The sequence below is a fragment of the Hemicordylus capensis genome, chromosome 2 (assembly GCF_027244095.1).
Source record: "Hemicordylus capensis ecotype Gifberg chromosome 2, rHemCap1.1.pri, whole genome shotgun sequence".
Classification (NCBI taxonomy): domain Eukaryota; kingdom Metazoa; phylum Chordata; class Lepidosauria; order Squamata; family Cordylidae; genus Hemicordylus; species Hemicordylus capensis.
In genome coordinates this window covers 90,364,372-90,377,290 of record NC_069658.1, presented here as the reverse complement: position 1 = coordinate 90,377,290, position 12,919 = coordinate 90,364,372, and the positions used below count along the sequence as shown (strand labels likewise).

General features: G+C 41.3%; 1 protein-coding gene across 3 annotated transcripts in view; it reads right to left on the bottom strand.

The window, feature by feature from the left end:
• The window catches only part of SHC3 (SHC adaptor protein 3), a 74,274-nt gene that overhangs the window by 20,871 nt on the left and 40,484 nt on the right, over positions 1–12,919 (bottom strand). For all 3 annotated transcript variants that reach the window (XM_053299504.1, XM_053299503.1, XM_053299502.1), the window contains exons 3-6: positions 10,113–10,176; positions 6,210–6,329; positions 4,154–4,207; positions 1,244–1,295 (exon numbers count right to left, since the gene is read on the bottom strand). In XM_053299504.1, coding sequence (XP_053155479.1) covers positions 1,244–1,295; positions 4,154–4,207; positions 6,210–6,329; positions 10,113–10,176 — 290 coding nt within the window. The remainder of the gene's footprint in view (positions 1–1,243; positions 1,296–4,153; positions 4,208–6,209; positions 6,330–10,112; positions 10,177–12,919) is intronic.

The following is a 12,919-nucleotide window of genomic DNA, read 5'->3' as shown; positions in this document are numbered from 1 at the left end:
ATAAACCTCATAAGCATCACCTAGGTCAGTGTTTCTCAACCACCGGTCTGTGGACTGGTGCTGGTCCGCAAGGCATTGGGTACTGGTCTGTGAGGCATCACTAATGAATATCACCCCCCCACCACCAAATTTGGGTCAGCAAGGGCCACCGGGAGCTCTCTGAAGCTCATTTCCAGGCAGCCATTGCTGCTGGATAACATTCATTACATTTCCTTGAAATGAACATTATCCAGCAGAGAGGATTGCCTATAAATGAGCTCCAGAGAACTGCCCGAAATTGTTTTTTGGGAAGTGCCTTGGAGTGGGGGTGAGGGGGGCAACCCCTTTACTAACTGCTGGTCCAGGAAACTGCGCATAATAATAATAATAATAATAATAATAATAATAATAATAATAATAATTATTATTATTATTATTATTCTTATTATTCTTATTATTATTCAATTTCTATACCACCCTTCCAAAAATGGCTCAAGGCGGTTTACGCCAAGAAATAATAAATAAATAAGATGGATCCCTGTCCCCAAAGGGCTCACAATCTAAAAGAAACATAAGATAGACACCAACAACAGTCACTGGAAGTACTGTGCTGGGGGTCGATAGAGCCAGTTACTCTCCCCCTTCTAAATAAAGAGAATCACCATGGTAAAAGGTGCCTCTTTGCCAAGTTAGCAGGGGGTTAGCATGAATAATGTACCAATCCATGACTCCAAAAACATTGAGAAACACTGACCTAGATGTCCTGGGCCTCTCAAGGACACATTGTGCATATCAATAATGTGAGCATTTTCATAGCCTTTCTAGAAAGTTCCAAGTTCCCTCTCTGGTGTCCCCAAGATAGGGCTGAGAGAGATTCCTGCCTGCAACCTTGGAGAAGCCGCTGCCAGTCTGTGTAGACAATACTGAGCTAGATGGACCAAGGGTCTGACTCAGTATATGGCAGCATCCTATATTCCTATGTTCCTAATTACTTTGGATATGGGAAACAGATTCAAATCCCCACTATGTGACTTTGAACAAATTACTGACTTTCTGCTTGATCTACTTCTTAAAGTGTTGCAATTCAAATGCTGCTCTGTACTCTTTGGGGGTAGGATGGAATTCAAATGTCATAAACAGAACAAATAATTCATACACTATGCGATAAGCAGGTATCTCTGAATACGACTTTAAATTGAATGAGAATCTGAACAGCTTACATTTTCAGAAGGAAAAAGACACCGAACATTAAACAGTACTTTACCTCTGCGATTTACAGGGTCCTTAGCTACATATGCAACATAGTCTGTTGTATCCTGTTGACAGTAGGGAGGGGGAATGAAAACAAGAGAAGCATCTACCATGAACATGTGAGTTTCTTTTTATTCTAAAACAAAGGTGCATTGCATTTCATTGGAGTTTTTGCAGCTGGGTTGCCCAGGCATGGATACCATGGTGACGAGTGTTATAAATATCAACCAGATACAAAGATTAAATTCTAGAGTAGATAAATTAGTCAGGCAGACAGACAGAAATTCCTACATAGGGCAACCTTGCAATGTAACAAAGCAAAACCTCTGTATGAAACAATCAGCTCAAAGGCCAAGATTCAACAGAAACTGGGCATCATTTTCAACATTGATTGGAAGATGTTTAGATTATGAAGTAATTCACACAACCAAAAACTGAGTTCTACCCAGGTTTGGGAGCTGTGTGCACTCCCAATTTTTGGTTGTGTGGAAGCAAGGTAGGAGAAAAACCTGGGTAGAAGTGATTGTGTGGAAGCAAGGTAGGAGGAAAACCTGGGTAGCTTTTCCTCCTACCTTGCTTCCACGCAATCACTTCTACCCAGGTTTTCCTCTTACCTTGCTTCCACACAACCAAAACTTGGGAGCAGACACAGCTCTCAAACCCAGGCAGAACATAGTTTTTTATTTTACTTGATCTATAAGTAAATAGATCAAGTAAATCTTTCATTCTCACTTTTAAGGGGACGCTCTTTGTTTCTGAAGCTCAGTCCTGTGTTTGTTCAGAAGTAAGTCCAATAGGTTTAATCTGATTTACTTCCAAGTAAGTAAACATAGGATTGCATCTGTCCTGATGTTTTGGCCTCATTGGATCAGAGCTAGGCCCATCTAATCCAGTGTTCTGTTTCCAAATGGATGTCTCTTTGTGAGGCATGAGCTATTGTGCCTCACAAGGAGGGCATGGAAGTTCGCTGAGCGCATGAATAGAATGCATGAATGTAACAGGTGTTTGTGCAGAGGGCCCTATCCATGTGATCAGAAACCTTGCAAAGACAGGGTTCCCAATCACGTGAACGCTGCCTAACGCATGTCCAGTCTTACATACTAGCCTCTATTCAGGCATTCTAGTGACATGCATGCTTAGGGAGCTGAAGGAGGAACAAGCTCTATTGAGAGACAGCACAAGGACCCAGTGGAAGGGATGGGTGGAGTGAATGGAGTGCTGGATCCAGCGTGGTGTAGTGGCTAGAGTGCTGGACTAGGACCGGGGAGACCTGAGTTCAAATCCCCATTCAGCCATGAGACTTGCTGGGTGACTCTGGGCCAGTCACTTCTCTCTCAGCCTAGCCTACTTCACAGGGTTGTTGTGATGAGAAACCTAAGTATGTAGTACACCGCTCTGGGCTCCTTGGAGGAAGAGTGGGATATAAAATGTAAAAATAAAATAAAGAAAGAAACTGGGAAAAGATGGAATTCATTTGAAGACAAGTGGCCACAGGGAGTGTCTCAAGAAAGTTAGGTTCTGGTCTTAACAGGAGAAAGCAGAGGCCCCTTGCCCCTGGAGCTGTGCAAACTAAGGGTGCAGAATGCCAGGAGTAGCCTGTTTCAGGGCTACATATGGAGGCGTGCACCCCGGAATACCACAGGACAGAGAGACATGAGACACTGGCCAGATTTGCACCACCTTGGTGAATAGCCTTGTACTACAACAATAGGAGAAGACCTCAGTTGAGAGGTCTAAACTGCAAAAATAGGGAAGTCCTTTCTTTGGATTTTTCTGATCTCCAGTAAAACTTATTGACATCTAGAAGATATGCTGTTTCTGGTCCAAATTAGTTCATTTGGTTTTCATGGTTTTCATGGTTGCTAGTAATAGTCTAGTGTGTCGGATATTGGTTTACAACTGATGATAAAACTTGATTACTCTATTTAGTGAAAGGTAACTGGTTGTTATTATTATCCTTTAGTTCTATAGAACAATCCGTGTCCTTGGCACTTTTACACATTAGCGTATATAAAAGACAAGTCTCTGCCCACAAAGAGCTTACAATCTAAATGCAGACAAGGTAAGAAAGGAAACAGAGGAAGAGAAGGGGGAGAGGCAATGGTAACAAGGGATAACTGAGAGCATGTTTCACACATGCAAGTGATCATTAGATGATACAGTCAATGAGTGGTAAACATACAAGTGTAAATAAAGAATCATAGATTAATCATGACAGATGGAGTGTTCATATTATGCAAAGTCAGTTCATGCAAAATGTTTCCAAGAAGACAGTTCACACATCTGTCTGAGAGTCACCAGGTACTGAGCAATTGTGATAAGAGAGATGCGTGTGTAATCTGAGGTCTTCAAGGAATGATTTCTAAGTCATTCGGATCCTTTGAGCAGGGATATTATTTCCTCCAGATTCTGTCTCTTACTGTTCCTGTTCTGCTGATTGCACCCTGGTAACGCATGCTGCTAAACTGCTATTAGCAGCGGCACTTCTAATACTTGACATTTGTGTGGCAGGTAGAGGCACAAAAAGGCAAAAAACATCAAGGCTAAAAACTGTACTTAATCACACCTCTATCTACAGCAGATATTGTTCGTTGACAACATAGGTGACACTGTCAATGATTTTCTGACCACCTCACCATGGATGACCTATTTTTTTGTTTATTAGTTTAATCATGTAGTTATTCTTAGAAAATATTGACTACCATCAACCTTGCTGTATAACACCACTGAGAATAGCTTCATGGATCACAGAAATGCTCTGAGTAAAATTGAGTAATGAAAGTATGCTTCGAATTTTCAGCTTCCTTTAGAATTTAATGGCAGTGATCAAATTAGCAGTATTTCCTGAGCACACTGTCCTTTTCCTGGCACACTGTCCTTTTACATCAATACCAAAGAGGAGATACATGCAGAAAATGCTTACCACATCTACTCCAGATGCAAAGGAAATAGACTGCATATGATGATTTGCTATAATCTGTAGAGAGTTTGGGAAAAGATCAGTATGAGAGTCCTATACGGTCTGCCTTTCAAGCTTCCTTTTTTTACAACGGTGTCTTTGAGCATTAATGCAGCATGAAGTGAAATCAAAAACCAAGAACAGAAACAACAATAACATTGTCAACAAATGTGGAATGTAGCTTATCCCCAAAGCTTCAGTAATAGTACGGCCAGATGGTAATTATCAGGGATCTCAAGTTGGCACTTGGGTGCTAAACTGAAAGCACTGGAACCTGGCAAGGCAGATTTGCTTTTTGAGCTGTCACGACATGACTCCTGCCGCCCTGACTCTGAAGCCCACGCTTGTTGCCCTAGGAAGTGTGGATGGACAAGGACAGGTGGGAGCACAGCATGGAGACACTCGCTAATGCAGATTGCAGAGGACACTTTGGACTGATGGCATATCCATCCACCCGCCATTCAAAAAAAGTCACCATCTGGATGACCTTTGAGAATATACTGAACAAGCAGGCAAATTAAAGAAATGCTTTTTTCCTAAGGCTGAAGAAGTGGCAAAAAAAAGGATAAGGAAGGTTCCTTCATCTTTGTGGCTGCTCAGTTCCTTCCAACAACAGGGGGAGAATATCTTACCACTCTGATTAGTAATGTAGGCTTTTATTCCCGTTTTATTTTTATTCGCTTACTAAAACAAATACAAATTGCTTTTTTAGAAGAGAATCTGAAAAAATACTTTTCACCTGACTGAATCAGGTGAGGATGACTAATAATCAATAATCCCATCAATTTAATTAATCAAGAAAGAATAAATAAATGAATGGATGGATGGATAAATAAATAAATAAATAAATAAATAATAAACAAATCTTTTCTTTCACACTAATGCATTGTCTTTTGTTTCTACCATTTTAAGGTAAAGATTCAGGAAAAAAAACCCCACTATTGTTATTTAATTTTTTGAAAGCATTTTTATCAGGCTGAAGAGTCTGCAAATGGGCTTATGAAATAAAAATAAAAATAAATGTATACATGAACAATCTAAAACAAGAATAGTGAAGCAAATTCACAAACTAAAACCAGTAGCCAATATCCAGACTAACTTTCCACAGATACACAGATTTCCCCATTGTGTGATTTGGGGGGAGAGGGCAATTTTCAGCTGTCACCTCCCTTTCCCTCTGCAGCCTTTTGTGCCTCTCAGAACCATGTCCCTGAGAGCTGAGATACTAGTTTTGGAAGGCACCGGCAGTTGCAAAGGGAAAGGGGACTCACCAAAAATTACACACAACAGAAAAGTGTGGTGCATCTGAGGAAGCTTAGTCTGGATGTAGGCCAACAGTAACAATAAATATCAAAGAACTGTGATCTTGTTAAGCAAATACTCTGAAACATAAAATGTGTGTTGCTTGATGCCTAAATAATAAATGCGTAAATAATAATATGTCACCTTAAGTGGCACAGCGGGGAAATGCTTGACTAACAAGCAGAAGGTAGCCAGTTCAAATCCCCACTGGTACTATATCGGGCAGCAGTGATATAGGAAGATGCTGAAAGGCATCATCTCATACTGCGCATAAGGATGCAATGGTAAACCCCTCCTGTATTCTGCCAAAAAAAACCCACAGGGCTCTGTGGGCGCAAGGAGTCAAAATTGACTTGACGGCACACTTTACAAATAATAATATGCTTGGTGCTTTGACATACATTTCTAGAGAGGCTATTTCACTGTTTGGACATCACCACCCTGCTCCTGGTCATCACCCAGCTTACCTCCAATGATAGGGGCCCCTGAAGCATGGCTTCAGAAAGACCATCTCAATGAACAGGGAAGTTCAGATGGGAGAAGAAAGTCCTTTAGATATACTAATGCACATATAGTTCTGTTGACTTGAATGAGTGCACACATGTAAGTGTTTGCAGCATTACATGAGCACCAAGTACATAAACAATCAGGGGTAGGTAGCAAGCAACAAGTATCATGAAATTGTAAGAGCAGCAAGCAGGAACTGAGGCATACCAACCTGTTTGGAATCAGGTGTCATCAGGTTTAAGCTGGTGGTAGATATGTTCAGAGTTATGTTCATTCCTGCAAACTGAAGGTTGCTCTTCCCCAAGATACTAGAAAGAGCTTTATTTGGCGGCTGAAAAAGCAAAAATCACAATGCATTATATCTCGATACTCTATTGACATTTGATGACACCTGGCTCCACATGGAATAAACTGAAGCCTCCAGGATTTAATAGTCAAGAGTGAGACAATTTAATCAACATTGTGCAGCTGCTTTTATCTTAAGTTGGGAAGAGGCAAGTGACAATGTGAAAGGAAAGGGAAGTACTACAAGGAAGAAAAAATGAGCCCTTTCTCACAATGGGTGAGAAAGGGCTTGAGGGAGTGAGGGGAGGATGCTAGAAGAGCTTACCTCCCCTGCAGACGATCCCTGGTACACGTCTGGCTGGTGAGATTGTGTGCCCAGATGTGCAGCTACCTCTTCTGGCAGCCTGGAGGGTTGGAAGCCAAGACACATCTCCCCGGCCCCTTGAACTCCCATGATGCACCACACACTTATGGGGATTGCCCCAGTGAGGGGCAAGAGCCCCACAGTCTTCCAGCCCCGGCTGCAATCAGCTGGGGCTGGCAGACAATAAAAAAATAGGGCTAAAGGAACGCTTGCTCCCTTAACCCCATTTAAGAGGCTGGCCTCTTTGGCGGGTTTGTGGGTTTGCCGCCACGCTGCCGGCAGCCACTCGGCTGCTGCAGGTTCACACACACAGGCAAGAGTGGGCTTGGCTGCCTTAGCCCACTCTTGGCTGCATGTGTGAACAGACTCATAGATTGTATCTAACTAGAGAAAACTGAGTTTGTGGTTTAAAGCAGAGGTGGCAGTGCTGGGTTCCCAGATGTTGTTGGACTACAACTCCCATCATCCTACATCTATGGCTGTCCAACAACATCTAGGGACCCAGCATTGGGAACCCTTGTTTTAAAAGAATTAAAAGGAATGGAATGAGCATATGGTTTGATGGGGAATTTCATTCTGTAGAGTGGCAAACATTCTGGAAGAAAGGCCAAGTTTTTTCTGTAAGAGGAAGAAATAAAACTCTGCCAACTGTACATTTAGAGAATAATTGGAGGTTTGCAAGTACGGAAGCCACTTTAAATGACTCCATGTGGACACCACTTTACATCATTCCTTACAGCCTCTGTTTCTGTGTGATACATAAGTCATATGGCAAGATCCTCATGCAGCTGGAATGATTAGGGACACACAAACCTTTTTTTAGCTAGCAGAGAGAAAACCACTGACTAAATGGTGAGTTGATCCATGTGAACAGTTGCCAGACAATAACAGCTGCCACACAAAGAAATTTAAAATGGCCACCATCCGCGGGGTTACTGTGATGTGTCAACTGACCCTAACTACCAAGAGCTTTCGTAAGAATAGGCAGGATTTAACACATGCCTGAAACCGATAGAAAAAAACCCACCACAGGACTAGATACACTAGCTTAAGAAGGTGAAAACTACTGATGACAGGAATATGCAGTGCCTCTGGATTGCTGGTTTACAAAATACAATGCATAGTCTTTGCTTATATATTAAACACAAGTCATGGAAGTGGTTCAGTCTACATTCCTCAGTGCCATTTTCCAGGTGCCTAGATGTGTTTCAAATGCCATCCTATGCCTAGAGGTGGGTTTAACCAGCCTCGAGACCCATGGGTGGCTTCACACATTTAACTACTGGTTCAAATTATATTTTTGCCATCGGGGCCTTGCCCCCCACCCCCCACCCACCCACAACTCGGTATTGAAAGATGAATTCCACTCTAATTGGTATAAGAGCCTTTATTATAAATTGGGCAGATATTGCCTCTCACCACAATATCTACTTCCTTTGGGACATGATGCCACCAAAGAAATTATTAAACAATGTATTGCAGATACAGAGAAGCAAGCTGATTTAAGCCTTGAGCCACCTAATGGCCAGCAGGGAAGTAATGTGCCTAGGGAACAAGAGGTTGCTGGTTCGAATCCCCGCTGATATGTTTCCCAGAATATGGGAAACACCTATATCGGGCAGCAGCGATATCAGAAGATGCTGAAGGGCATCATCATCGTGGGAGGAGGCAATGGTAAACCCCTCCTGTATTCTACCAAAGAAAAGGGCTTCTACCAAAGGGCTCTGTGGTCGCCAGGAGTCAGCCACGACTCGAGTCAATGGCACAACTTTACCTTTACGATCAGTAGTGTTTCAGGTGGTTTCTCAAACAACCTTCAGCCAACTGCATTTCATCACTACATGCAAGAGCAGAGTGGTGCTCATGTGCATGAAAGAGTCGTCACTGATAGCTTCAATGCTCCTCACACTACTGACAACTTGATACATTTCAGTGGAAAGTCAGCTGAGAATCAGCAAGTTATGAGGGATGGAGAGGTGTACAGGCACGTGTGAATAAGCTCTAGCACTCAAACTAAATTATCAGTGCATTGATTTACACATGCAGAAGAATACATGGGATTCTGCCATTTCAGAACACTGTTAGGGAAGCTCTTTATTGAATGCTCTCAATGTCAAAAACTCCCTGCCAGTGGAAAAGTAGCACGACAGAAAGAAGTGCTTTGGGCTAGTCTTCTTTCTGACATGCTAGCTTTCGTTTTGCAGGGAAGATTTCTTTTTAATGTGGGAGAGTGTTCAATCATGTGATTCTCCGCCTACATTCTGAAGTGGGACAGTCCAAAGAACTGACCATATAATTGTTCTGAGCACACACTTGCCTCTCTCTTGACAGTTACCAGGTAGAAACATGACTAATCATATCATGGGTGAACCATTTTCTAGCCAATATATTTTTCACATTTCATTCCTAATTTTTTTTTTCTTTTACAGGTATGTGTGAATATCTTCCATCAGGCCCAGAGAGTTGGACATGGATTCGATAGATCTGGATTCAAATGAGATTCCTGACCAATGAAGGATGCTTTAGAGATAAGTAACCATCCTCCATTCACCACCTGTAAAATAAGAGTATGAATTCCTTCCCTGCTTCACATATATAGTTAAAATGATGAATGACATAAGATCTGTAAAACACTCAGCATGCTCAATATGCATGCATCAGAACTGGCTGTCAGGTTTCAGGGGGCCCTCAAGAAACTGTCCTTCACAGGGCCGCTACTTGGATGGGACCAAAGAAAGTCACTCTGCCTTCACCATATGATGGTGATGGGCACAGAAGTGGTCTCAGAGATCAACAGTGGGTCTTTCTTACCCCCTTGGGCTCTTGGCAGCTGTTCAGTGATGCCAACCCTGAGGATGACCCTGGCGACTGTATTCATCCCAATGTAAATCTGGCACATGCCCGCACCTCAAATGTATGCTTGTCCATTCCTCATTTTTCTAGAGCAATTCTTACTCTGAGAAAGCCAAAATCTCATGTCAGGAGACATATCAGCTCCATGTGGACCATCCAGGGCCAACCTTATCAATAAGAATGAAGCAACCATCTCAGGCAGTTGATTTGCAGTGCCATGAAAAGGTGGCATTATTTTCTATAATGGAACATTATATATTTATTGTGGTCATTTGTTGTGGAAGGTGCCATATATATTTTCTTCTTCGTGTTCCAAAATATCCTGAAGTGGTCCTGGAGCCGCCTAGATAGTACTTAGTTTTGCTACAGAGGAATCTAAGAGGGCTACAGAGGGATGGAATCTAAGCTGAGGTCCTGAGGAAAGGGCTGGGTTTTGCAACTTAGGAAACGTTTTGGTTTTGCAACTTATGGTTTGAATGCAGAATAACTAAAGCAACAAAATAGTATATCTGAAGTGAAATGTATACTTCTGGCTAGTTGGCATAAGCAGCTAAGACTAACTCCTAACCGAGCCAAAGTAATATGAGCAAACAAGCAAGTAAACAATAATACCTTTCTTTTCTTGAAGGCTCCTTTGGCACTTGGCACAGACTCACAAACAAGGCTTATCGCTTCCCTGGGAAGAAAGAATGAAGAACGTCTATAGCAAATAGCTGTTCAGTGCTTGTTCCTTTATTATTTTCAAGAATAGCGCTAAGTCTGATTGGTTTATGACATTCACACAAGAGCACAATATGGGTGCTTGTGCCTTTCCCCCTCTGCTAACAGCAGCTTCCGGGGAATGATTCAGTGGGGTGGGGGGGTATGGCATAGAGGGAAAGGATTGTTTATCACTTAGATCTATATACTGCCTTTGCAGTAGTGGCCAGTAGAGATGTGCACGATCCAGTTTGGAAACAGGTGGTCCTTAGGATACCAGAAGTTGAGGTCTTTAAAGGTAAATCACCAGTTGAACTGAACCCAGAAAAAGTCTGGCAGCCAGTGGAGTATATTCAGGATAGGTGTAACTATGTAAGGTGGGGACTGCTCCAGATATCAGTCTGGCTGCTGCATTCTGCATGACCTATAATTTCAAGTTGAGCCCCATGAAGAGCACATTGCAATAAGTCAGACACAATGTGACCAAAGCATGGGTGACAGCGACTAGATCAGCCTTCTTAAGGAAAGGGTGCGGCTGTGCAAAGGCACTCATAGCCACTGTTGGCACCTGATTTTCTAGGAGCAGCACTATAACCAGGGGGATGCCCAAACTACAAACCCGCTTCTTCAGGGGGAGTGCAACTTCATCCAGCATAGGCTGAAAACCCCTACTCCGATCGGCCCTCCTACTAACCATCACCACCTCTGCCTGGCATTCCTATTTATTTTATTAAAACTGGCCACATCTGTGGCAACAGCTGTGATCAAGGAAGCTCCTAAATATATTTAATAAATAAGTTGCAGAAGTTGGTACTCCAATAAATAGGTTACAGAAGTTGATGTTGCAAGAGCTGAATCAGCCCTATATCCTTTTATAGTTTATCTAGTTTATCTATAGTGGATTCTAAAAGGAGGTTGAGGGCTGATTTGTAACAAAAGGTATATACATCAAAATTTTGAGACCACTGTGATTAGTTTCATTTCTTAATGCTCTGCATTGACCAGAAAATGACCTACAAATATTTACCTTGAAATGACAAATATGCCATTTGGCATACAAATAATATACAGTACCTACAAATAATGTAGGGCAAGTGGGGAAGCAACCTGCCTAGGGAGCTAGAGGCTGTCAGTTAAAATCCCCACTGGTATGTTTCCCAGTCTAAGGGAAACATCTATATCAGGCAGCCGTGATACAGGAAGGTGCTGAAAATGATCCTCTCATACTTATAGTTATAACTTATAAAGCCCTAAACGGCTTAAGCCCTGGGTATTTAAGAGAGCGTCTTCTTCACTATGAGCCACACCGCCCACTGAGGTCATCTGAGGAGGTCCGTCTCTAGTTACCGCCAACTTGTCTGATGGCTACACAGAGACGGGCCTTCTCAGTTGCTGCCCCGAGATTGTGGAATGCGCTCCTTGCTAAGATACTATCCTCCCCATCTCTGGCAATTAAAAAATAATAATCTGAAAACCCATCTTTTCACCCAAGCTTTCCCAGCTTTTAAAAATTGTCTGTTTTAATTTTATGGTTGATTTTAAATTGTTGAATTGTTTTAACTTTTTATATGTGTTTTAATTGTTTTATGTTAACCACCCAGAAACGAAAGTTTGGGCGGTATAGAAGTCTGATAGATAGATAGATAGATAGATAGATAGATAGATAAACATACTGCGCAGGAGGAGGCAATGTTAAACCTCTCCAGCATTCTACCAAGAAAACCACATGGCTCTGTGGTTGCCAGGAGTCAACACCGACTCATGATGAATAGCACCATAGGCAATTGAAAGGTACACTGACAGCATGTCAGGACATCTTTCAGTGATGTTGGACAGGTGCACTCTCGACATGTTACTGCCCTCTTCGTGTGTTGGGCGAGTTGCTTGTGTGAGCCGGCCCATTGCATGAAAAAGTAATTCCTTTTACGATTAAATTACAGGCAAGACTTGGGTATTGTAACTAATACTTGTTCTAATGATGAGATGGAAGTCCTCTTGTGTTTTGTGTGTGTGTGTGTGTGTTTTTTTCTTTCTTTCTTTTTCTCTCTTTTTTTTTGTGTGTGTGTATCATATGTTGTGAAAAATTGAATAAGAAGTTTTGTTTTTTTTAAAAAAAGTACTTCCTTTTGTCTGTTCTGAATCTAGTACAAACCAAATCATAATTTATGATTAGTCATATGAGAGACCGAAGTGAAACTGAAGGCTAGAATTCCAAATACATTTGACAATGTTTGTAGTTGTTGTTGTTTTAAATTGGATTCCACCAACACATATATGCTTAGGACTGCAGCCTAATTTTCACACACTCTTTTAAGGAGTAATACAACTGGCAAGATTTAATTAATAAGTGAATGTAACTGTTACATTTTGCATGTGTTAAGCTACTACAACTACTCCTTTTATAGCCTTAAACCTATTTAATGTTTCATTTAAGTGTAATTGTTAGGTTTGTGTTATCCAAATGCAGCTAATTTCAGAATTTTACAGGGATTTGCTTTACATTCATACCACAAGTTAATTTCTTAACAAAGTTTGGATATTAATTATATACATGTTTTGTGGGCAATTTTTCACATATTTTTACAATACTTTAGGAACTATATTTTCTTATTTAAGCTATATTTATGCATGTATTTATAATTTATGTATAAATTTATAAATATATTTTTATATATTATCATTATATATTTATACATATTAATGTATTTCTATCTTTATAA